The sequence below is a fragment of the Rutidosis leptorrhynchoides genome, chromosome 1 (genome assembly GCF_046630445.1).
Source record: "Rutidosis leptorrhynchoides isolate AG116_Rl617_1_P2 chromosome 1, CSIRO_AGI_Rlap_v1, whole genome shotgun sequence".
Classification (NCBI taxonomy): Eukaryota; Viridiplantae; Streptophyta; class Magnoliopsida; order Asterales; family Asteraceae; genus Rutidosis; species Rutidosis leptorrhynchoides.
The window spans coordinates 1675543-1701163 of NC_092333.1; the positions used below are offsets into that span (position 1 = coordinate 1675543).

At 33.4% G+C, this 25621-nt stretch overlaps 3 protein-coding genes across 3 annotated transcripts; 2 read left to right on the forward strand and 1 right to left on the reverse strand.

Annotated features, from left to right (window-relative positions):
• The first annotated feature begins 6254 nt into the window (after positions 1–6254).
• Positions 6255–9242, forward strand: LOC139855250 (isocitrate dehydrogenase [NAD] regulatory subunit 1, mitochondrial). The gene is made up of 4 exons (XM_071844489.1): positions 6255–6956; positions 8074–8313; positions 8468–8546; positions 8692–9242. Exons 1-4 carry the CDS (start codon positions 6444–6446, stop codon positions 8964–8966), a joined length of 1107 nt encoding a protein of 368 aa, XP_071700590.1. The 5' UTR covers positions 6255–6443; the 3' UTR covers positions 8967–9242.
• A 2221-nt stretch (positions 9243–11463) lies between these two features.
• Positions 11464–16490, reverse strand: LOC139855257 (lysM domain-containing GPI-anchored protein 2-like). Its single transcript, XM_071844497.1, has 4 exons — positions 15576–16490; positions 12441–12561; positions 12154–12344; positions 11464–11817 (listed from the first exon to the last, which is right to left on the reverse strand). Exons 1-4 carry the CDS (start codon positions 16291–16293, stop codon positions 11720–11722), a joined length of 1128 nt encoding a protein of 375 aa, XP_071700598.1. The 5' UTR covers positions 16294–16490; the 3' UTR covers positions 11464–11719.
• Positions 16491–17439: 949 nt separating this feature from the next.
• On the forward strand, positions 17440–18858 carry LOC139886536 (uncharacterized). The gene is made up of 2 exons (XM_071870374.1): positions 17440–18592; positions 18689–18858. The coding sequence occupies exons 1-2, from the start codon at positions 17440–17442 to the stop codon at positions 18856–18858; spliced, it is 1323 nt and encodes a 440-aa protein (XP_071726475.1).
• Positions 18859–25621: the final 6763 nt, after the last annotated feature.

Here is a 25621-nt window from a genome sequence, read left to right on the forward strand (position 1 = left end):
GTAGCCATTTAAGGTGCACCATTTCTCTTGAAATATCAATATCAATATTTCTTCTCTCCTTCTTCTCTCTTTTTCTCTCTTTGTTCTTATAACCATTAAAGGTAGTTATAAGCCTACTGAATTATAACACGTTATCAGCACGAAAAGCTTAGTGTAATTAAAAGATATCTCAAACGATCACGAATCACTAATCAAGGTATGAAATTATTAATAATTTTCAGACTCGAATATATCAAATTTTGGACTACTAACATTTATATTTATGTTATTTAAGTTATATATGGTCGGTTATACCACCTGAATTATATTTTCTGTAATCTAACTTTTACTAACTTCACTAACATTTATATTTATGTTAATTAAGTTATATATGGTCGGTTATACCACCTGAATTATATTTTCTGTAATCTAACTCTTATTAACTTCACTAACATTTATATTTATGTTAATAAGACCTCATGATTGTACGCAACACGTCATTTGACAACACGGTACTTTATGTACGCAACACGTCATTTGACAACACGGTACCATGGGTCGAGATTAATTCCGATCAATACGAATACGACGGGGTCTTTATATGTTATCTAACATTTATGATTACTTATGCAATTAATCATTATTTATTTCATGCATACTAATGTTTATTCTTAAATTTATAATTTTAAAAGTTAAAATAAGAAAAAGTAGTTTGTATTTTTATTAAAAGTAAATCTTAAAAGTTAAAATAAGAAAAAGTAGTTTGTACTTTTATTAAAAGTAAATCTTAAAAGTTAAAATACAAAAAGTAGTTTGTATTTTTATTAAAAGTAAATCTTAAAAGTTAAAATAAAAAAAATAGTTTGTATTTTTATTAAAAGTAAATCTTAAAAGTTAAAATACAAAAAGTAGTTTGTATTTTTATTAAAAGTAAATCTTAAAAGTTAAAATAAAAAAAGTAGTTTGTATTTTTTTATTAAAAGTAAATCTTAAAAGATAAAATAAGAAAAAAAAGGAATGGTAAAATGGAGTATTTTTTTTTTTGTCAAAAATGAAGTATTGAAAATGAAGTGGTCTCCTTCTATAATTAAAAAAAAAAAAATATACTTTCATCAAATGAATTTTTTTTTGTGGTCGACAATTCCAAACACGAGTCAGTGTTTAGTTTATCAAGAATATATCTTGCTTTGGTGAAAGGTCACGATCATTAGATATTAAGTGTTGTGATGTTGACTAAATGAAGAGATACATCCTATGCCAGAAGACCCATATTTCTACAAACAAAAAAAAAAAAAATCTTAAGAGCTACTGGTTACAATGTTTATGTTTTCACATATTGCAAAACTGATGGCACGCCACATTGGCACTATTTTTTTTTTGTTAATCTTAACTTGATACCAATATAAACGCAAAAGTGAAAATGAAATCCGTCATAGATTTTAAACGCACAAAGATGCTAGTCCGATGTATATAAATGTCTAAGCTTGTTAAAAGTAAATATGACCCATTATGTTGGATGCTAATACTTCCTCATGTAATTAACTACATAAAATGTAGGTAAAAAAATGAATTGTGAACAACTGCTATTATAGCTATTATAGCTAACATAGTATTTTGGAAATATGAACCGAACAAAAGTCATACCTTAGAAAAGAGCATTTGATTGAGAATATCCATTCGGTCATGGATCTCAAACTCCATAAGTTCAGAACCCACCCGTCTCATACCCTCTATGTGTCTATCATTTTGAACAACTCATTTATCCCACCAATCGTTGTACTTAAAAAAATCATGCTGTATTTAAATAATAAGATTAGCAAAAGATGAACCTAAATCAGGCACCAAAACCTTTTCATGATCATTATAGTCTTTGTCTATTGGTACAATTTGTTGACAATTAATTTAAGGAATTTATGTTTTGACCCCCTGAGTTTTGATGTATTTTTTGTAAACTGGTTATAGTTGAAAGAAAAAAAAAAGAAAATTCAAGTGTGAAAAGGGTTCAATTGGATGTTTCTTAAAAAAAAAAAAAAAATCCAAATTTCAGTTATTTGATTTAAAGAAAAAATCCGCGGGTACGGGTGATGAATCCAATGAATCCGCATCCACGACTCGCGGGTGCTATCCCTAATTGTGACAAGTACAAATCAACTAAAAGTCTAAAAGATAAATGCTCTTATAGGGACCAAATGTTCACAATAATTGCCTAACCTAGATATGAAACAAATAGTTCATTAAAAAAAAAAAAGGTCGTTGTGCGTTTTCGAGATGATAGCCGAAATACACTTACAAAAGTAGGTCAGCCGTCAATTCTTTATGGCCATATCAACGTAGATCAACAAAATCATTTATGGTTTTGATAAAAGATTAATTGAAAAATTAAATTTTTTTTTTTTTTTGGATTCTCGGTAACAAAAGGAAAGGTTGTTTTTGGTTGCCACAACAAACAAGACAGAGGTTGTTGACCTTTGTTGTTAAACATGGCACAAGTGAACAATAACAATAGATTATTGTTTTTGAAAAGAATAATGATGCGTTAATTTAATTGTATAAAATAAAATTAAAGAAAATGGTTTTCATTGATGACTATGAACAAACGCAAACAAAGTGTTTGTGGTATTTGGTGATTAAAAAAAAAAAAGTGCATCTAAAGCTTCTACTGAAAATAATATGCATCTAAAGCTTCTACTGAAAATTAATGTGCAAGGTACAACATATAACTATATGGTCAAATTCATTTGAGCCTTCGGAGTCACAAGTATATGATGTATATATATTACTCAATTAACAAAATAGTAAATCGAAATTAATTCATATGAATAGTAAAACGAAATTAATTAATTTACTATTCACATAAAAAAGCGCATATGATGAAAAGCGCATCGCATATGATAAGCGCATATGATAAAAAGCGAATATGATGAAAAGCACAGCGCATATGATGAAAAGCGCATATGATTAAAAGCGCATATGGTGAAAAACACAACGCATATGATTAAAGGCGTATATGGTGAAAAGGATATATGATAAAAAAAGGCACATATGGTGATTAATGAAAAGTATATTGTGAAAAAGAATCACAAATGTTTCTTGAAAGAATTCAAGGTAAGATATATGAACCAATTCATCCATCATGTGAACCATTTTGATATTTCATGGTTCTAATAGACGCATCTAGCGGATGGTCTCATATTTGTATGTTATCGAGCCGTAATATGGCATTTGCAAAGTTTCTTGCACAAATTATTAAATTGAGAACACATTATTCTGATTACACCATTAAAAGGATGAGACTTGATAATGCTGGTGAGTTAACATCTCAAGCATTTAATGATCATTATATATCTACAGGGATTGTTGTTGAACATCCAGTTGCTCATGTGCATACACAAAATTGGTTTAGCTGAATCAATAGATAAACGCTTGCAGCTAATAACTAGACAATTGATAATGAGTACAAATCTCTCAATATTTATATGTGGACATGTAAATTTACATGCTGCGACATTAATTCGCATTATACCATGTTGAAGTCATAAATATTTTCACTTAATACTTGATTTTGGCCAAGAGCCAAATATTTTCCACCTTAGAACATTGGTTGTGCAGTGTATGTTCCAATTGTATCACCACAAAACAATAAAATGGTTCTTCAAAGAAAGATGGTAATATATTTTGGATATAAAACATCTTCAATCATAAGATATATTGAACCCATGATGGGTGATGTTTTTACAGCACGTTTTGCTGATTGTCATTTTAATAAAACATTGTTCCCTAGATTAGGGGGAGAAATAAAAAAAAAAAAAAAATGATGCTTCATGATGTGAACATCAATTAAGGTATATTGAACTCGCACAAAAGAATGTGAAACGAAAGTTCAAAAATAATGCATATGCAAGAACTTGCAAATTAATTACTTTATGCATTTACAGATAAAAAAAAAGTGACCAAATCATATATACCAGCTATAAATGCTCCAGCTCGAACTGAAATTCCAAAAGCTGGCAATAATGTCACTGTTGAGTCTTTGCCACGCATCAAACGTGGAAGATCAATTGGTTCCGAAGATAAAAATCCCCGAAAAAGAAAATCAGCTGATAATGAGGTAAAAGAAAGTGTTCAAGAAGAACCACAAATCAATATTCCTTCTGCAGAGGATATTGATAAATGTAAATACTAAAATTGCGATAAAATTATGCAATATTATGGAACCAAAATGAAATTAAAATCTCTATGAGATATTTTCATATAATGTTACAATGACATCATGAATAAAGATGATGATCTGAAACTAAAATCTGTCATTGAATATACAAAGTGGACATGATTGAGCTCAATGGAAAGGAGCAAGACGAGCTAAATTAGAATCGCTCGATAAAAGAAAAGTTTTCGGATCAATCGTTATCACTTTTAAAGATGTGAAACATATGGGATATAAATGAATTTTTATCCGAAAAGAAATGTGCAAATGAAGTTACAAGGCAAAACTAGACTTGTAACTCAATATTTCCCACAAAGACCAGAAATGAATTATGAAGAAAACTTATCCTTATGTAGTGAATACAATTACTTATTAGATACTTAATCAACCTGGTAGTTACTTAAATGCATCTCATGAATGTTGTTACTACTTATCTATGTGAATCACTTGATAGTGATATATATATGAATATATCTGAAGGGTTTAAGGTATCATAAGTATCTAATGCAAAACTCAAATAAATGTATTCCATTGAATCACAAAGATTTTTATATGGATTGATACAATAGTATAACCGATTAAATGACTACTTGAAAAAAAAGGGGTATACATATAAACTTATTTTGCACGTATGTTTTATAAAAACAATGTTCGGATATGTGATCGTAGTTGTTTATGTCAATGTTCTTAACATCATATGAACGAATAAAGAGATCTATGAAATCATTCAATTTCTAAAGAATTATTTTGAAATGAAAGATCATGAAAATCTTAACAGATCGGAAGTTCCATATTTTAGTGCAATTGAGGTTCTTATGTATCTTATAGATTGTACAAGACCTGACATTTCTCTTGCAGTTAATTTGTTGGCAAGATTCAGCTCAAATGACAATGGAGCGGGATCAAACACATATTTTGATACCCTTGAGAAACTGCTGATTTAAAATTATTTTATTATAACGTTTCAAAACAAGATTTGGTTGATTATATATATGCAGGTCATTCATCAAATCCTCATAAAGATAAATCTCAAACTCGATATGTATTCCTAAATGGAGATACCACAAAATCATGGCGTTCTTAAAACAAACACTTGTTGCAACATCATCATCAAATATGACGAAGTGATTGCATTATATGAAACTACTCGAAAATGTGTTTGGTTGAGATCAATGACACAAATCATTATTGATTCTTGTGGACTAGAACGCTATAAAAGACTAACAACTATCTTCACCAACAACTATATATGAAGATAATGCAGCTTGCATAATACAAATGAAAGTAGAGTATCAAAAGTGACTGAACAAAATATAAATACTGATGAGGCGCCAAAGTCATAGACGGTCTTAACGGTCATAAGTTTGATGGAAAAGAATGGTATGTTGGTAAGGCTCAGAAAAGACTACAAAGGAATAGGAATTGAAACAAGGGTTTGAGCAAACCATGAAGGAGACTGTAGACAAATCACAAGGGCTAAACTTGTACATAAAAGATTTAGATGATACAGTTTCAGATGAAAACCTCAGATTCTTCTCATATACTCAAGATCTCGTAAAAGACAACCAGATTAAAATGAGATACGTTCAATCAACAACTCTGCTGATCTTTATACCAAAGCACTGGCAACTGCTATTTTCAGAACACACGTTCATAATATTGGCATGAGACATGTTCAGGAGATGTAACAACTCAGGCGTTGCCTATTTGAGGGGGAGTCAACTCTATGCTGCACTCTTTTTCCCTTAGCTAAAGTTTTATCCCAATGGGTTTTCTTTAGCAAGGTTTTTAACGAGGCAGTACTAGTTATTCTCTAATAAAATTGTCATCCAAGGGGGAGTGTTATAAAATATCTAGATTGGATGTTAATTTTATTATTATTATATTTCTTGCATAGTAATATTTTATACTATAAATAGACATGTATGGTAGTCATTTAAGGTGCACCATTTCTCTTGAAATATCAATATCAATATTTCTTCTCTCCTTCTTCTCTCTTTTTCTCTCTTTGTTCTTATAACCATTAAAGGTAGTTATAAGCCTACTGAATTATAACAACTTTAAAATAAATAAGGAATTAATTATTGAAAAGTCAATATTCCCTTCTTCTCTCTGGCGACCCTCCTCGCTCCTCCAACCCAATAATTTGGCCGCTCATTCCACTTGCTGATCGAAACCCTAATACTCTCTCTGTCTTCATCTTTCTTTATATTCCTCTCGTAATAATTTCCTTCACATCAAATCGACTTGAATTCAAGTTATGGCCAAACGAACTCTACCGATTCTCAAACAATTACTCCACCGTCAATCACCGCCGATCTCAACCCCAACCCGATCCGTCACCTACATGCCCCGACCCGGAGACGGTGCTCCACGTAGCGTAACCCTAATCCCTGGAGACGGAATCGGTCCTTTGGTCACCGGCGCCGTCGAACAAGTAATGGACGCGATGCACGCACCGATTTACTTTGAGAAATTCGACGTTCACGGAGATATGAAAACGATTCCGACCGAAGTATTGGAATCGATTAGAAAGAATAAAGTGTGTTTGAAGGGTGGATTGAATACACCGATGGGTGGTGGTGTGAGTTCGTTAAATGTACAGCTAAGGAAAGAGCTTGATTTGTACGCATCGCTTGTGAATTGTTTTAATTTGCCTGGATTGCCTACTCGTCATGAGAATGTTGATATTGTTGTTATTAGAGAGAATACTGAAGGTGAGTATGCAGGTCTTGAACATGAGGTTGTTCCTGGTGTCGTTGAAAGCCTTAAGGTATATTTTTTTAATTCTATGTGTATATAACTATATATGCATATCTTTATATTGGTATTGGTTCACATATACTTTTGGTGTATATAATTTTAATGCTAACAAATGTTGAATGAGTCAACAAATTGAACAAATCTTTAACATATAATCTAGATCAAAGTTCTTTTTGCAAGTGCCATTATTTGTGGAGAAGGGAGATGGTAGAATAAATATACGAGTTTGGGTTTTTCATAGTGATTCAGATGGCTACATATTTTATTGATATTCTGTTGTGGTTCTAGTCTATAAATATATTTAGATTGTTGAACTTATTCCTAGTTGCTTCACTGTTTGAATAAGCGAGATGGATCTCCTCATTTTCTTTAATGGTAGTTTTTCGATCGATAATGATCACAGGAATTAGTTGGCTGGTGCTAGGTGCTGTTTTAGTAAACCTACTCTTTATAAGTTCTATCTTTGGCGCTTAGAGGCGGTTCTACGAAGTTATGATTATGATGTAACCAAACCAAAAACAAATAAAGAAAAAAAATTGGATTGTTCATTATTGTTATTACACTTTGTAAATATATTCATCATTTACTTGGAGAATAGAAACTAAATCCTCTAGTCTTAGTAAGATGCCGAATGTTTTTGTGTTGTACCGTGTTGATTTTCAAGATAAAGGCCACCACAAATTGACATAAGTATCAGAAGTAGCATGGAATGAATTGAAGTATAGAAGAGGAACCCCCCCCCCCCCCCCCCCCCCCTCCCTCTTCTCTCTTCTCCCTCCCTCCCTTTCTCTCTCTCTTATTTGGGCACTTGACTTGTGAATTGGAGGTCACTAGATCGTGCACAGTAAAAATCATGTAAAGGTGTACGACCAACTTGTTTTTTCTCTGCAACACTAGTAAATGTGAATAATGATCTTACACAGGTAGCTTGTTAGACAAAAGACAATACACGTGAATGCTATATGTATATAGAGCAATCATTTCTTATTATGTGATTTATTATCATTCGTTAAAAATTTCTGCTGCCTAGTTAAATTTTTTCACTCTTATCATGGACTAGTGATTATTTGAAAACGGAAGGTAGTAAACTAGTTCCTGGGAATAATGATGATACTCCAATTTGGCAGGTGATCACAAAGTTTTGCTCGGAACGTATTGCCAAATATGCGTTTGAGTATGCTTACCTCAACAATCGGAAAACAGTGACAGCCGTGCACAAAGCAAATATTATGAAATTAGCGGATGGTTTGTTTCTAGAATCATGCCGGGAGATAGCAAGCAAGTATCCCAGCATCAAATACAATGAGATTATTGTTGACAATTGCTGCATGCAGCTTGTTTCAAAGCCTGAGCAATTTGATGTTATGGTGAGTAATTCCTTATAAGTTTTTTCTAATTTGCATGTTTACTTTGGCTTTGTGCTTTCCTCAGGTTATAATCGATATTTATTTGAAATGCTTATCATCATCTCCTCATAAGTTTTTCTGCTGTAAAAAGGTTTGATATGTTGTTATTTTATAGGTGACTCCAAATCTGTATGGAAATCTGGTGGCAAATACTGCTGCTGGTATTGCTGGAGGCACTGGTGTCATGCCTGGAGGTTTGTCATCTTTGCACAATTATTCTGTTATGTTATTCTCGCAGTTGTAATGTTTATGAAGCATGTGATTTTGATGTGAAATCTGGCTGTGTATTTTATTATACGGATTGGATTGATATAGAAATATATAAGTGTGGAATTGCAGGTAACGTGGGGGCTGATCATGCTGTATTTGAGCAAGGAGCATCAGCAGGAAATGTTGGAAAACAGAAAATTGTAGATCGAAAGACGGCGAATCCAGTTGCTCTACTTCTGTCATCGGCAATGATGCTCAGACATCTCCAGTTTCCTTCATTTGCAGATCGGCTAGAGAACTCTGTCAAGCGTGTTATTTTGGAAGGCAAATACCGAACAAAAGATCTCGGTGGCACCAGCACTACTCAGGAAGTCGTAGATGCTGTGATTGCTAATCTCGAATGAGACCATGGTTGGCTGGTAATCCATTTCTTCACCCAATACATCTTTCCATTGTTTTGCTTGATTCGTTTGTTTGTTTCGCAAGAGATTTTATTGGGGAATTGATTTCCTTGTGAATAACATCATGACCTTTGGGGGCGGGAATACTTGAATAAGAAACAGATTGTCATGTATTTATTGGAACCAAACAAAGTTGCGTTGAGGAAATATTGTAGCAAAATTCAAGTTAAATTTTCACTTGAAGCTAAAACATACGTAGTAGTTTTTTTCTCTTCTTTATATGGTGTTGGCATCTGTGAATTGACACCTAATATTTGTCTCGTGCATAAGCTGCTTACAGCCTTTACCAAATCGATTCCATGACTTGTGCCTTGGATACATATGAATTTCTAATCCTTTTCTCTTCAATTGAATAAGATGAAATTACAAATGATCAGAAGAAACGTAATAATTAAAGCCAGCCCCACGTTTAATGTATCTCACTGTACTGTGGTATGTGGCCCAAATAGTAGTTTGCTTTTCTTTTTGGAATGGAGATTATATGTGAGATTAGATTTGAAAAAGATGGTAAGGATCACACATTTTCGTTTGTTTCTGTTTTTTTTTTTCAATAAAGAGACAAATGAAAATGGTCGATCCTCACTGTTTTTTAACCTCCATTTCTGACACTAAACATTGATACAAGTGATACTTAACATCCAAAATATAAGATTATTAAACCAGTTGCTTCAAGAAAAGGTGTTAAGTGTTGATATTAACCCATTCAATTACTTTCTCTTACTCCTTAATCATCCCGCAAAGCCATTAAAGCCACATTTCTCTTCCTCGCTTGATATAAATACATTGCACAATGATAGGATCATGTATGTTAATACATGGTTTAAAATATTTATATACATGCTAGCATATGAATAAAATATTAAGCCAGTACAGTAGATAATTAACCATTTCACTAGTCTGGACATAGACGCCAATAAAATCAACTTATAGTCTGCATGCATTTAAGCAGTCAAGAGTCTGTTTGCGTAACCCAGCGTGTTTGAAGACCAATACTCAAGAGTCTGTTGCGTAACCCAACGTGTTTGAAGACCAATAGCCAAAGGAGCATAGAAAAGAAATGCAGATTATAAAACCAACCCCTAGCTACAAGTATCTGCAGCAATTGATTAGGCAAATATTAATCAAAGGTTAAGGTGATCAAATTAATTCAAATGTAACGTAATACATCATTTCAGCATAAAGGCATACCATGGAATAAGCTGTTGCATATGGAAATTCTGAAACTCCATAATGCAATCCATTAACGATAAAAGCCAAAGCATTCAATAGATGGAAATTCTAAACTCTAAATACGAATACAGTAGTAAGACGAAAAGGGTCTATGCTATATACTATACCAAGTCCTTAGAGAATAGTGTTGCTTGGCTATTGCAACCTAAGAAACATTGGTTACAAAACCAATCGGCAAAACATGTAAACGAAGAGACTAGTCAAAACCATTATTTGGAATTGAATTGCCTGATGAATCACTAGAGGGGCATTCAATGCGTGGGCGTAAAAGCTTGACCAAAGTTCACTCGATCTTGAATGAGGCTATCAGAGTGTTGAAAAAACAAACTTGTCAAGTTCATAATGACTTAAACAACTTACAATTAACACCAAGTATCGTCATTTGAAACTGAACTAGCAATCAATTTACTGCCAAAAATAAAACTTACTTCCACCAGCACTGACACATGGAAACTGAAAACAATTCCCTAGCTTCCAGTGATATCCGACACAAACATACAGGTCATGTTCCGTTGTAGATTGCAACACAAAAATATACATAATTTCCGATTTCTATTGTCATCATTACAAATGGATCCGATCCATAGACCATAGTGTTATTTGGATCAACTTCAGATATTTAACAACTTCAGATAATTTCCAATAACACGGGACAATAAGACTACTCAGGTGACCACTATACACATCAATTTGTGGAAGATGACATTATTAGTATTATTAGTATGATTATGATAAGAATTCAGCACTTCACAAATTGAGATAAAAGCCAAAATGACTTGTGGAATGACAGTGGGACCACAGTCATACTTGACCTAATGTTGCCACTATATATACATACTACTTGACCTAATGTTGCCACTATATATACATACTAGTCAAAGTCAACACAGGGCTAACATGTCTCTGCTGATACACATGTTTTTGAAACAATATACATACTAGTTGCCTAATTTCAATGATTTATTTCTCCATTTCTATGTTGACTACTAACCTTAGTTTTCAAGAATTTACATATATACCCAATCCTTCAAAACAAACATAACACCCAACTACCAATCTATAATTTACTTGTTACCACATACCTACCTGATCTCTGAATTAAATAAATGGCTTTTAATTTATTTATACTTACAAAAGAAAGTTGGTTTACTTTAGCTAACCATTAAAAAAAAAAAAAAAAAAAAAAAAAAAAAAAAAAACAAACTCAACAATCATAAAAGCACAATTTGAATCTCAGTATTCCAAGTGCATTTTCACCAACAAGAACAAAACAACTTTTTGCAAGTCTCATAAGATAATACAGTACAGTACAGTACAGTACATATAACAATAATAATAACTCATAACAAAGTCCCTCCTACACAAGCATTTTGATGACAATTGCAACTCGGTGGTACTACAAGTATAATAATAATGCGAGAATCCAAGTAACTCTGTGCGTGGCCAAAAGAATAGATGATATATGATCACAGCCAAGTCACAAGATGAAGAGCGATCACAAACGCACCAACAAGAAACTTCCATCTTAATCCACTCGAACCATTTCCTGAAGGGCTGTTCCCATCTGTTACATGGCAATAAAAAAAACCACAATTACAATTATCATAAACATTAATAAATCCAAACAACTACTCCTAGTCCTAACCCAATCACCCAAACCCATTAATTAATTGTGTTTTTCAAAAGTGATTATTTTACTCAGTTTTGACCAAAAATCCTCAAACGTGCTATTTTTATTTGTTAAGGTCGAATAGTTTCAGCTTACATAAGTATGCTTCTTTGGATAGTTTTAGAAACTAAGTGTATAAAAGTATGTAGGTTTGGGCATTGGGAGATGTACGTACATTAACGTACAATGTCAACTAAACTTGCCAATAATTACATATATTTATTTAATTACCAGTACAAGTAGACTCTTGGGTGAGAGTGGTGAAGATGGTGGCATTTGTGTAACCGCTATATTCACATCTTGAGCGGCTACAAGTAGAATCCGAAGTAGTGTTGCCCAAATCAAAAGAAGTGCCCACACATTGCATAGAAGGACAAGTTTGCATGTTTGGCAGACTCATACCAGAGGGCTCACATTCCAATCTGAAAGAAAAAAGAAAAAAAAAAAAAAAAAAAAGTATAAGAAGCAGGTACCATAAAATTAACAATTTGAAAACAGAGTGAGGCACATTAACTTACATCCAATTGTTAGCAGCATTGCATTGGCATCTGACGCAATTGTTAGCCGTAAAAGTGTATGTGCCATTTGGGACAAGCAAAGGGTAGTCCAAAGAGTTGTTTCTCACCGATGATGTACAAACTGTTACAAAACCACCAAAAATGTTTGGGTCAAAGTCAAAAAATACTACCGTACTTACTACAAGTATACTCTGTCTATTAATAAACTGAAAATGAAGTTTTCATTCCAGCCTTTACAAGACTGTTCCCAATTTTGTATCATGGACAAAAACTATACTTCTCAAAACTTACAGAACAGAAACTCGAGGAATATAAAATTACTAGTAGGCAGATAAAACAGGTTGGACCGACCCAGCACACTTTTTTTTGTCTAAATTATTAAATTTTTTTGAATAACACTCTGCATAGGGGCTTACTTTAATATCATTTTGACACGTATTCTTTTAGCTTAAATCAGCAATATTATTATAAAAACTATATGTATATATTCCAGACTGGCCATGTAGTCACGATGCCCGGTTCCTAAAATACACAGAGGACCACTTATGTATAAAGAAGTTGTTATCGCCAAGACAGTTACTCCATTGTAAAATATTACGGAGTACGGAGTATTATTTAGTGCTGTAGTTTTCTTTTGCACTCATCTCTTAGTTAATGAATTACGGAGTATTTTGTAAAACAAGCATGCCATGGACCCAGTTAAAAAGATTTCTTTTTCAGATGCCCTGTGAATTAGGATAAAATTTGTCCTCTTCATTTTTTAGTGGGTTTCTGGATGAGCTTACGTTATTACTGAATTTATATTTAATGTTTGTAACACTTACATTATTACCTACCTGTTCAGTTTTATACACTAGTAGTTGTATAAAAATATCGATGGATTTCATGAGCTGAAAATAAGCTCAAAATTTCTGGGTTATGAACTTACATAATCAAATCAATATAAGCTTCAAAAAAGTAAACTCATCCAAACATCCCATTCCTCAACATACATAGCCACATAGCCTTGTATACACACATACATATAAATTATAAATAACCAAATAAAAAACTTATCATAATAGAAATTGCAGATGAAGTACAATAATTTATGAGTTAAAATTTAGGTTTATAAAGCTTTCAAAAGGGCATTTTAGACAGACATATCATATGATTGATAATCAAAGACTACTTGTAAGATACAGTATACAAACAAGAAACCCAAAAAAAAAAAATTAAAAAAAATTAAAAAAAAAAAAATTAAAAAAAAAAAAAAATCGACATTTGACAGCCAACCAAATGGTGTGTGTTTGACTATTAGCCCAATAATTTCAAAATCCTATCATCTTCAATCTTGAAACACTAATAAACAAATACTATTGAACATCATTATCGTTTGTTTAGCATTAAACAATTCAAACCTCTTCTATGACACTTTATTATTACGAGTATTTAATTATTTATATTGTTTATGTTTATTATTATTATTATTATTCCAATAATCAATTTCTTAATAACAGTTAGACAAAATTACGCTCGTCGTCCCTCAACTTGTATCCAGCTTTCTGATGTCATCCTTAAACTTTTTTATTTGCTGACGTCGTCCCTGAACTTGTACTTTGTAACTCCGGTCGTCCCTCCGTCTATATTCCGTCCAATTTCTCTGTTAAACTGACCCATGTGCGAATCATGCGAGGGTATTTCAGTCTTTTAATCATTTTCCAAAATAATTTAATTTAATTTTATCCTTCATTTTATTTTTTATTTTTCTCTTTCAAAACTCATTTTCTTCTTCATCTTCCTTCTTTTTTAGATACCCATTTCACCTCTCCTCATCTTCTTCCTCCAATCCAACCCTTCAACCATCTCTCTGTGTCTTTCATTCTATTTCTCCACACCTAACTAATCTCCCCAAACACCACGCGGTGGTGGCGTTGTTGTAGGCCGGCGGCGGTGGTGGCGTTGCTAGCGGTCTGCGGCGGTCGACGAGGCGGCTTCAACGGCGACGGTGGGAGAAGTGACTGACGACGGTGAGGATAAAACATATCCGTAAGTTAAGATTGATTGAGCCTTTTATAAATATTGTAAAATTAGATCTAGATTTTGATATCAAGAATTATAATTAATCATACAATATCACGTAATGGTAAGATTGATTTGAAACCCAGGAAAGTTCCTACCATTTTTGGGGTTTTAGCGATTGCTACTAGATCTGTAATCTATCTCTGTTTATTCGAAGTTAAGAAGACCCAAAAATATTATAGTGATATTTTGGATTTTTGGTTGATATTCTACGATCCTGCCAAAGGTTGTTTGGCCCGAACTGCCCAATTTCTTTTGAATGGGGAAGTTTGGAGGCTATTGTTTGTGAAATGTGTTTTAGTTTCTTAAACGTTAGTGTTACTTATAATGTTCTAATGAGTGTTTTTGCGTATGAATATAAATGGTTTTAAAGGTTGTCTATTGTTTGTTACAATCAATTGAGTGTTTTAAAATTATGTACAACTGATTTGATGTGTATGTAGGTGTATACATCAACTGTATTTTTTATGGGTTTTGTAATAAGAGAGAGATTGGAGAAGAAGATGTGGAAAAGATAAAAATTAAATATAAAGAAAAAAATTACGCCCGTCGTCCCTCAAGTTGTAATCTGTACTAAAAGGAGTAAACGAGTTAAAAAGACTAAAATACCCTCACATGATTCGCACATGGTTCAGTTTAACAGAGAAATTGGACGGAATATAGACGGAGGAACGACTGGAGTTACAAAGTACAAGTTCAAGGACGACGTCAGCAAAAAAAAAAGTTTAAGGATGACTTTAGAAGGCTGGATACAAGTTCAGGGACGACGAGCGTAATTTTATCTAACAGTTAGTTGCCTAGTAGTTAAACAAAAACAAATCACAATCAAAGCCACATCCAAACACCCATGTCAGACGTTTATAATTAAAGGTAATTTCTTTCCAAGCTGGACAACGCAAACAAAATTCATGGATTTTAAAAATCAGTAATAACAGATTTAGGCACTTTTTCCAATTATTAGTTAGTACAAAGAGAATTGTTAATCCCACAACCACAATATTTATTCATTTCATTCATTTATTAAAATAAAATAGAATCAGTGTAGTAGTAGTAGTAGTAATTGAAATGGAGTACCTTTAAGAGGAACATCAAGAATGGAATCAGCTTTCAAATCAGCAGAATTAGTGATTCCGTTCAAGTCTAACAAAGTGGTTTCAGTTGTATTAAACTGCTGTGCAATCCCAGTGAGCGTACTCCCAGCAGCCACAAGATGTCCATAGTGCACCACGTCCTCACCATCCACGTCATCACAACTACACGGCAACGGTATCCATAACTTCTGACCAACAAGTATCAAATTCGGATCACTTATATTATTCACTTGCTGTATCTGTTGAAACGTTACTAAGTTAGAGAAGACGTCAGCTGCGATATGAAAGAGACCGTCGCCAGGTACGACGGTGTAGAAGGGACGGCGGTCGGAGATTCCGGTGGTGTTGGTGATGGAACAGGAGCACGGGAAGGGGATTTTGAGGATGGAGGAAGAGGGGTAAGACTGGTTGTGTGAGGTGCTCAGAGGGAGGTTGTTGGCGGATAAAAGTGTACGGAGGTTTTTTATTTGGAAAAGGTTGAGGAGCGAGGAAAGCGTTGTTGTGTTTGGGAGTTTGTAATCGATGAGGGATGTGCAGCTGCTTCTACTTCCGGTTGTTGATGATGATGAAGAACATCTGAAACCTAAGACGTTGTTACTACTCGTGGTGGGTTGTGATGAGGTTAATTGAATTTGAATTTGAATTACCATTACTATTACTAGTAGTGGTATCAACAACAACGAGGAGATTAGCTTACTCATATTTTCTTGTTTTTCTTCCAATAAAAAATAAAAAAATAATATAATAATAATAAAGGAAAGGAATTTGATGTGTTTGTGTAGGCCGCCGGTATGGAGGAGATGCGTATTTAAGAATTAGAACGGAGGAAGAATAAAATTAAAGGAGCGGAGAAGAAGAAGAAGAAGCAAGTCTTGGTCGTCTGTTGATTGACTATTAAATGTAAACAAATTAAATGGGATTGGTGTGAATTTGAATTGGAAAAAAACAACAACGAGTTGAGTTGAGTTGAGTTGACTTGGTAGTCAACTTTGACTTTTCCAAGTTTTAAGTTTGGTAACTTCCAACCATTCAAAACCTCTCCTTACAGCCCGGTTATTTGCGTTTTCCGACCACCAGACTTCATTAGTGGTTGGGTTTCTTTCATTTTTCTTCTTTCTCGACCTTTTTAATGCTTCTTCTCTTCGAATCTACTCTTCATCGATGTTTTGTTGAAGTTTTCTAGGCACCATCTGATCATATACATAGCATTGTATATATATATATTTTAGTGGCTAAAGGTCAAAAGCAGAAGTTACGCGAACTATAATAAAAAGGTGTGGAATATCCGCTGAAAATAAGTATAGCGGTTATGTTTCCGCCTTAATAAAAGACTGCGGTTTAATCTGCTAAGTTTCCGCGGATAGTTAAGCAATCCGCAGACCGCAGATATTTCGAATACTATAAATAGAGAGCATGACCTCTCATTTATAGGTTGTTGATTCTCTCCTATTTGTTCTAGCCTTTGTGATTTTCACTTGTGATTTTGCCCAAGGGATTTCTACATTGCGCTAAGGTGAATTATGCTAATTGGCAATCAAGACCGGGTCGGGGTGGTTGATCACTTGATTGTTAAAGTGAAAGACGATAATCGGGGCCTAAAATAATCATCAAACATCTCATCCTCTATCTTATTATTGCACTCAATCCTTAATTAAGTAATAATTTGATTTAGGATTGATCAATTGGCGCCATCTGTGAGACACGTTTTAAGAATTAAACTGAAATTTTTTTGTTTTGTGCTAATCAAACGATTAATTGACTTGTTTAATTCTAATCGTGTGTTATGTTGATGATACACAGGCGAATGCGTTTGTAATCGGCGGTAAATTGCTTGATTAATTGAAATAATGAGCAATATCGAAATGGATAGCGGTATTACTGTCGCTGTGCAAGCGAATGTTCAAAAAAGAGGAAGAAAGCGAAAGTCGGCAAGAATGTATCAAAATTGGCAGTTTGCGCCAATTAGTTTTCCAAAAATGCAGAGCGATGATTTCTTGGAACTGCCGATAGTAGTATCGTGCAAAATTGCGGAAGCCGGAATCACAGTCATGAAAGTTCATGTTGATAATGGCAGTAGCGTTGATATTGTATATGAACAATGTTTTGTTCAACTGCCGGAGAGTCTTAGAGCAACTTTACAACCAACCGTAGCTTCGCTAACCGGTTTTGCTAGAGAATCCTCATTGCATATGGGAATTTTGCCCTTAGATGTTGAACTCGTTGATGAAAATAATGATGGTTTAGCGCGTCAAGCACGGCTAGATTTCTATGTTATGCGCACCTCATCTCGCTATAATATATTGTTAGGCAGAATTGCCTTAGGTAAATTCGGAATTATTCCATCCACAATTCATGGTATGATTAAATTCGCAACACTTAAAGGTGTTGCGACAATAACTTCAACGAGCATCATGCCCATTTGTGCGGCTGTTAATGTAAAAAGTGCAGAGCAAAAAATCGCTGATGCTTTGGATATCATGGTAGTGATTAATCCTGCATATCCCGAACAAAATATTACAGTGGGATGCAATGTTAGTGCGGACACAAGGAAACAAATTGTGCAGTACATGGATATTTTTGCTTGGTGTGAAAATGATATGACTGGTGTTCCGCGTCATATTGCGGAGCATAGACTTAATGTAAATCCAGCTTTAAAACCTGTAGTGCAGAAGCGTAGAGGCATGGCCCCAGACCGCGCAAAATGGCTATGTGAAGAAGTAACAAAATTGGTGCGAGCTGGAATCTTGCGCGAAGTTCAATACCAATCATGGATTGCGAATCCAATTTTGGAGAGGAAGCCTGATGGTTCATGGAGAATGTGTATTGATTTTAAGGATTTAAATAAAGCGTACCCTAAGGATAATTATCCACTCCCAGAAATTGATTTGAAAGTGGAATCATTGCATGCTTTTCCATATAAATGTTTTTTGGACGAGGCAATAGGGTATCATCAGATTCCAATGGCTCAAGAGGACGCAGATAAAATCGTATTTCATACTGGCAAGGGCATATTCTCTTATATAATGATGCCTTTTGGATTAATTAATGCGGGTGCGACATATCAACGTTTGATTGACACCACGTTTGAAAAACAAGTTAGGCATAATCTTGAGGCTTATGTTGATGATTTGGTAATCAAAAGCACAACACAAGAGCGAATTGTTGATGACATACTCGAAACGTTTGACACACTGCGCATAATTAACATGAAGCTGCAACCGTCGTACGCAAGTGTGGTGCTCTCCCACCATACTCTATGTATTTAGGTGTGGGGTTTAGGACATGTTGGTTCTTGGTCTTTCATGTTTTTCCAGCGTTACTTTTTTTTGGCGAGGCATTTTTTAGGCAACGTTTCTGTTGGTGTTGATGAAAGGACCCGTTCATATACATTATAAACGATTCACAATAGTTGATTATATTGCGAGGTATTTGACCTCTATATGATACATTTTACAAACATTGCATTCGTTTTTAAAAGACAATCTTTCTTTACATCAAAAATTGACATGCATGCATACCATTTCATAATATCCACTATCCAACTATAAATTGATTTAATAATAATCTTTGATGAACTCAATGACTCGAATGCAACGTTCTTCGAAATATGCTATGAAAGACTCCAAGTAATATCTTTAAAATGAGCAAATGCACAGCGGAAGATTTCTTTAACACCTGAGAATAAACATGCTTTAAAGTGTCAACCAAAAGGTTGGTGAGTTCATTAGTTTATCATAATCATTTATTTCCATCATTTTAATAGACCACAAGAATTTCATTTCCAGTTCTCATAAATATACGTCCCATGCATAGAGACAAAAAATAATCATTCATATGGTGAACACCTGGTAACCGACATTAACTAGATACATATAAGAATATCCCCTATCATTCCGGGATCCTCCTTCGGACATGATATAAATTTCGAAGTACTAAAGCATTCGGTACTTTGGATGGGGCTTGTTGGGCCCGATAGATCTATCTTTAGAGTTCGCGTCAATTAGGGTGTCTGTTCCCTAATTCTTAGATTACCAGACTTAATAAAAAGGGGCATATTCGATTTTGATAATTCAACCATAGAATGTAGTTTCGATTACTTGTGTCTATTTCGTAAAACATTTATAAAAGCAGCGCATGTATTCTCAGTCCCAAAAATATATAATGCAAAAGCATTTAAAAAAGGGAGCAAATGAAACTCACGCATATAAATATTGTAAAACAGTTAATAAAGAATTTGCATGTATTCTCAGCCCAAAAACGTAAAGAGTAAAAAGGGCAAATGAAAACTCACCATACTGTATTTCGTAGTAAAAATACATATAACGTCATTGAACAAGTGCAAGGTTGGCCTCGGATTCACGAACGTATCAATATTGAGATTCAATATTGCAGGAAAGGTACGTAGACGCAACGGAGATGATAAACACTATATTGACCTCACGAGCATACCCATGAACCATACCCAATCACCTCCATAGCTATAACCCATAATTTCCTTAATCCAATCCCACTCGAAAAACAATTTTGAAATCACTCGGACAGCACTCTGACGTAATATTTTATGTATACTAATAATATCTTGAAATAATACGGAGTAAATATATATATGTAAATCGATTGAGAGAGTTTAGAGTTTAGAGAAAAATATTTTCAAGTTTCTCTGAAATAATGAAACCTATTGAATTCTATTTATAATAGATTTTTGAATTATTAAAGTGAATTATTAAAGTATGAATTATTAAAGTAAATTATTAAAGTAAATTATTAAAGTATGAATTATTAAAGTGAATTATTAAAGTATGAATTATTAAAGTAAATTATTAAAGTTAAAGTAAAGTAAAAATAAAGTAAAGGTAAAGTTTAAGTATAGTAAAAGTATAAAACTATGTACGTATAATACGCGTATAAATATATATAATATTAATTTAAATCGTTATATATATTTAATAAAATAAAATATAAATATCATTATCTTTATCATACTGGTTAAGTAATGAGTTGTCAAAAGTGGTTCTAGATATTTATAAAAGTTATATACGTTTTAATAATAAAGTTCTTTTTAAACTGAAAACGTTTTTGTACGTTTGAAACTAAATCAAATAAATATAATAATTTTGTTTTTCAAAACCAAATATATTTTTAAGAATCATTTTGTTTAAAGGTTAAAATAATAGAAATCGTTATATATCATAAAATGTTTTAGAAAAGTAGAATCATATATATTCATAATAGGTTTCAAGTTTTTAAATTACAGTTTGTTGGTGAAGCATGAGATAAAGTTCAAAGGTTAAATAAACGTATGAAATCATCTTAATGAAAAATGTCGAGTTACTTAACTTGTCGATATCCAACATCTAAGTTATTTACACTTCACGTTCTTACTTATAAATCACTTTACCATTTTCCGAATGTTGTCAAAAAGAATAGATTTCTTAAATCACAGTGGACCTCATAACATAGACCCGTAATGATATCATAATGTATCTGATAAATCAATCATTTGATATTATCTTCTAATTTCATCGATAAACATATTGAAACAAATACGTTCATGTAAAGTATTATACGTTTAATACTTTATTAATATTCTCAAGTTATAATATATATATACATATATATACATATTTATTTATATATAACGGTTCGTGAATCGTCGGAATTTGGTCGAGGTTATAATGAATGTATGAACACAATTTAAAATTCTTGAGATTTAACTTAACAAACTTTGCTTATCGTGTCGGAATAATATAAAGATAAAGTTTAAATTTGGTTGGAAATTTCCGGGTTGTCACAGTACCTACTCGTTAAAGAAATTTCGTCCCGAAATTTGAGTGGAAAGGTCGTGAATGATAATAATTATGTTTTCATGATGCATACAGGCTGAAAATTAGGGTTTTATCATCAACGAATAATTTAGATAAACAATCCATTTATATGAAGAGTACGAATGAAGCTAACATAGAAGAGTGAAATGAGTAAGTGTAGATTCATCTTATCATTTGATGTAGATATGATTGATTTCCAGATTTCAAGGGATTTGAAGAAAATCTTTGTAATAAGATTTGATTCTCCGGTAACAAAAGGAATTAGGATCCGCTTTAAATGCGATCGTCCATTTTAATTGTTCTGTCGGAGATTTTCTTATAAATTCACCTCCTTCGTTTTCTTACAACTCACACCTTCTGTTGATGCATTTTATGCAAGTCCCTGGACATCTACCCACGTCCATTGCAGGTACAACAGTTTATAGGCCACCATGATCGTTCGTTATTATCCTATCCGTGTTTGTATGTGGTTACAGCAACTGCAGGAACGAGATTTAGATGTTTGACTATGTTAGACTTAGTCAGACGTCCGAGTGAAGCCTTACTCGTACGGCTGACAGGCTCATACGCACGGTTGATGCTGAGCTAAGTTACAATTACAACCAAAATGAGAAGACACGAGTGAGTGATCACCCGTACGGCTGATGAAGCCAACTCGTATGTGTGATGGATGAATCGTACGGGTGAGTCAACAGCAGGGGTATATAAAGTCTTATGTTCTTCATTTTAGGTTAAGCCTCTCATTTGTTACACACACTTAGATATGGTGAGCTCCTCCGATTCTCTCTCAACCCAAATCACCCAGGTGGTGAATAATAGCTCTAGGTGTTGATCTAATCACACTTGATTTAGTTGTGGTATGACTAAATTAATCCCAAAAAGCTTAACCTATTCACTAGAGGGTTTGATTCACTTATTCCGTCATTGTGTGAGTTAAATCTGTTGATTTCGAAGTTCCTAGTCATGTTTCATCACCTTCTATTCTTTCCCCCTCAACTCATATTTTAAAGTATTCATCAATATGCTCCATCCAGTTCTGATTCTCGATATACTTATAACTTTCATATCGGTCATTCTTCTTTTTCATCTACCGCCGGAAGAATCTATTTACTTCTACTATACTCTTGGGTTTATAGTGTTTCTAGTTCTCCCGTGTCTTTATATTGCTATATGCATCGATATATATGATTTATAATTTTTTTGGTTTGTCGTTGGGCTTTATATCTTCCCTTATATTTCAAAGTCTCTGTTTCTATCTTCTATAATCATTGGCATCCATAGTTAATGCTCTCTTTTATTTGCTGCAATTTATACCCCAATTTCTATTTCGGAGTTTTGTCCTTTCGTTTCTTCTTCTTGCGATTAAGCACCGCTTGTAATGGTCCAGAATTCACAGATATGAATTTCGGAATGAACATTGTTAATGTTCTAGGAAGGAAATTGTGATGGCACGATCTTGACTTGTCAAATTACTAGAATACCTTGGAAAAGGCCGAATCATCAAGAAATATTTTCTTGATATTTTAGAGGTTAAATAGAATAAAGGAGTCGTATAACATGGCACATGATGATGTTATGATCTGTGAATCATCACGTTCCATTTAGAAACTCAGCATGAATTACTGTAATATAATCACGTTGATCAAGTGTCATTATTTTATACTAACTCATGCTTCAGTTTCCAACACTACTTCAAAAACATTCATATTTTAAACTCAAAGGTTTACAGAGTATAGGAACTAAACAGTTCCTTTTTGATGTAATACAGATAGCGCAAAGAGATAAATGATTCCAGATAAGAATAGTTATGGAAATATCTTCAGAAATATGGAGGATATTTATAATGAAAGATACGATGATATCTTAAAATTTCTAATATCAGAGAATGATGAAGAATATTGTCTGTAAGGGTTTTGTATCAGGAGCAAGGTATTTGTTAATGAATTCAGCAGACACTGAATCATTTGGATTCTTTGAAGGCAGGTTCAGTCTTTGTGATTTGTCCACAGCCTCCTTCATACTTTGCTCAATCCGTTTTCCAGTTCCAAAACTTCTCTATTTTTGAGCTTTGTTAATACACTAATCTTTATCATCAAACTTTTTACTGCTAAGGTCGTTTACAGTTTTTGTTGCTTCATCAGCATTTCGAGAACTAGTTCGCGGTTCAGAGTGTTTTTCAGAAACTTCACATTCGAAGTATGTAAGCCTTGGAAATAGACGTTATGTATAACTGTTGGCGTCAACATGCTGTGAGATTTCAAAATACTGATTGCTAATTCCCAATGATTCGTATGGCAATTCTCGTTACAAGAGGCAGATGAGTAAATGATGAGGTTTCGATAAATATAAAGATTCTTCGGAATGCCCAAGATCAGTGAAGTTGTTGGTAAGTTTATTGCTAATGTGGTGGAATATGAAAGGTTCTCCGGTAACAAAAGGGTAATCACATATATCAAAATTATGATAAGGCTACTCCGAATGAAAAAATCGAAGTTGTCTTGCTGGAGCTGTGATATAATTTGCTACTTTGTAAAGGAATTGCAAGGTTATTTTTGCTAATAAATGCTAAAAGATCTGACACAGATATGTGTTGAATTATGACTTTGGTTTCGAGAGCTTTTTAAGTACATAACTGTGGGTAATATGTGGTTGGATCATCATCTCGATTGCTCATTATTTGAAGTGTCTTCAGAGATTTTTGAAGGGTTTGAACACAGATTGTAATCGTTTGTATACATTTGATGTTCTAACACACTTTTGAAGTCAAAGTATAGCTTTGAAAGATGTAGGAATCTAAAAGTGATGGTACCGGTTATATCTCGAATTGAATTCTGAGATTTTAAAAGCAGAATATGTAATTGGGTTTGAATGAGTATGATTGTTTTGATTTCTATGAAAGAATGTATATTATTGTGAAAGTAGGAAGTATAATTGATAATTTGCTTAATCTGATTCGAAGAATGTAACATATTAATTGTGAATTTATATATATCTCTCGTGTATTACCTACCCGTTAAAAAAATTTTCACAATTAATATTTTGTACATAAGAATTTTATTACAGTCTTTATGAAAATATATATGTATATATTCTCCTTAGATGTAACATAGATTTTAATGAGTTAATACTAAATTAAACTCATTCGATTTACGGTTGGAACTAGAATTGAATAATTCCTTGAAGGCTTTAGAGGTTACATAAGTATTTCTTCAATAATATTGAAATTATGAATCAATACTTCGTTATTTGTTGAGATGTGATGTTGGTTTTCGTTAAATTCTTGTGAACTTCGCAAAGTACGAATGATGTTATCTGAAAAGTTTCGGTTACATCAATGATGAAGTGTAAAATCAAATATATACTTGATTTATTAGGAATTGGAATTTGTTGAATTGAGACAGAGATTGTAGTTAACAATGATTAAGTCGCGGGCGAGGGACGTACATTATTGCATATTTGTAATATGAATTAACCGAGTAGTTAAGATTCACACACAATAGCTTAGCATGGAAAGATTTATTTTTTATTTCAAAATATATATATATAATTTCTTCAGAGGGAATGAGTGAATTCTTCATAACTTGTTGATACAATATACACGTTATTGATTCGTAATGATGTCCACAGTGATTCTTGAACTGACGGAGTTTGTGATGTTATAGGTGTTGTTGTTTCTGATGTTGACTGTACTGACGATGCTGGTGACGTTGACGGTACTGTTGATGCTGTTGGTAAAACAAGTTTAACTTGTTAATCACACACCATTTTTATCAGGGTTTCTACTCTTCCTTCTATCATTTTGGTTCGCTTAACTGATTTATGGTTAGGGCTAGATTAGATAATCTCTAAGACTTTAGAGATTATATAATCGCCGCAGAATGTTTCTCCAATGAAGTTATGAATTAATACTTCGTCAGTTATTGTTGTTGGTACTCCTTGGTATCTATGGTGCGTATGACGTTGATGCTCGTGGGATAGATTGTGAAGTTGAGGTTTACAACGCGGTTGTGGTTGGAGGTGGTAATGGTACTGTTAGCGTTGATGATGGTGGTACTGGTTATGCTGCTGGTGCTGCTGCTGGTGTTTGTAATCTCTGCACCATATTCTCCAAAGCCACTACCCGAGCGCGAAGTTCGTTGACTTCTTCTATTATTCCAGGATGATTGTCGGTCGGAACGAGCGGATAAATAAAATCTAGAATTTG

What these genes read in the sequence shown, in the direction of transcription:
- LOC139855250 (XM_071844489.1), top strand. Translation starts at nt 6,444, where the DNA reads ATGGCCAAACGAACTCTACCGATTCTCAAACAATTACTCCACCGTCAA. An exon ending in CTGAGCAATTTGATGTTATG is followed by an intron (nt 8,314 to 8,467) that starts GTGAGTAATTCC and finishes GTTATTTTATAG; the next exon opens with GTGACTCCAAATCTGTATGG. An exon ending in CACTGGTGTCATGCCTGGAG is followed by an intron (nt 8,547 to 8,691) that starts GTTTGTCATCTT and finishes GTGGAATTGCAG; the next exon opens with GTAACGTGGGGGCTGATCAT.
- LOC139855257 (XM_071844497.1), bottom strand. Translation starts at nt 16,293, where the DNA reads ATGAGTAAGCTAATCTCCTCGTTGTTGTTGATACCACTACTAGTAATA. An exon ending in TCTTGATGTTCCTCTTAAAG is followed by an intron (nt 12,562 to 15,575) that starts GTACTCCATTTC and finishes GTTTTGTAACAG; the next exon opens with TTTGTACATCATCGGTGAGA. An exon ending in CCAAGAGTCTACTTGTACTG is followed by an intron (nt 11,818 to 12,153) that starts GTAATTAAATAA and finishes GCCATGTAACAG; the next exon opens with ATGGGAACAGCCCTTCAGGA.
- LOC139886536 (XM_071870374.1), top strand. Translation starts at nt 17,440, where the DNA reads ATGAGCAATATCGAAATGGATAGCGGTATTACTGTCGCTGTGCAAGCG. An exon ending in TAAAATCGTATTTCATACTG is followed by an intron (nt 18,593 to 18,688) that starts GCAAGGGCATAT and finishes TTGAAAAACAAG; the next exon opens with TTAGGCATAATCTTGAGGCT.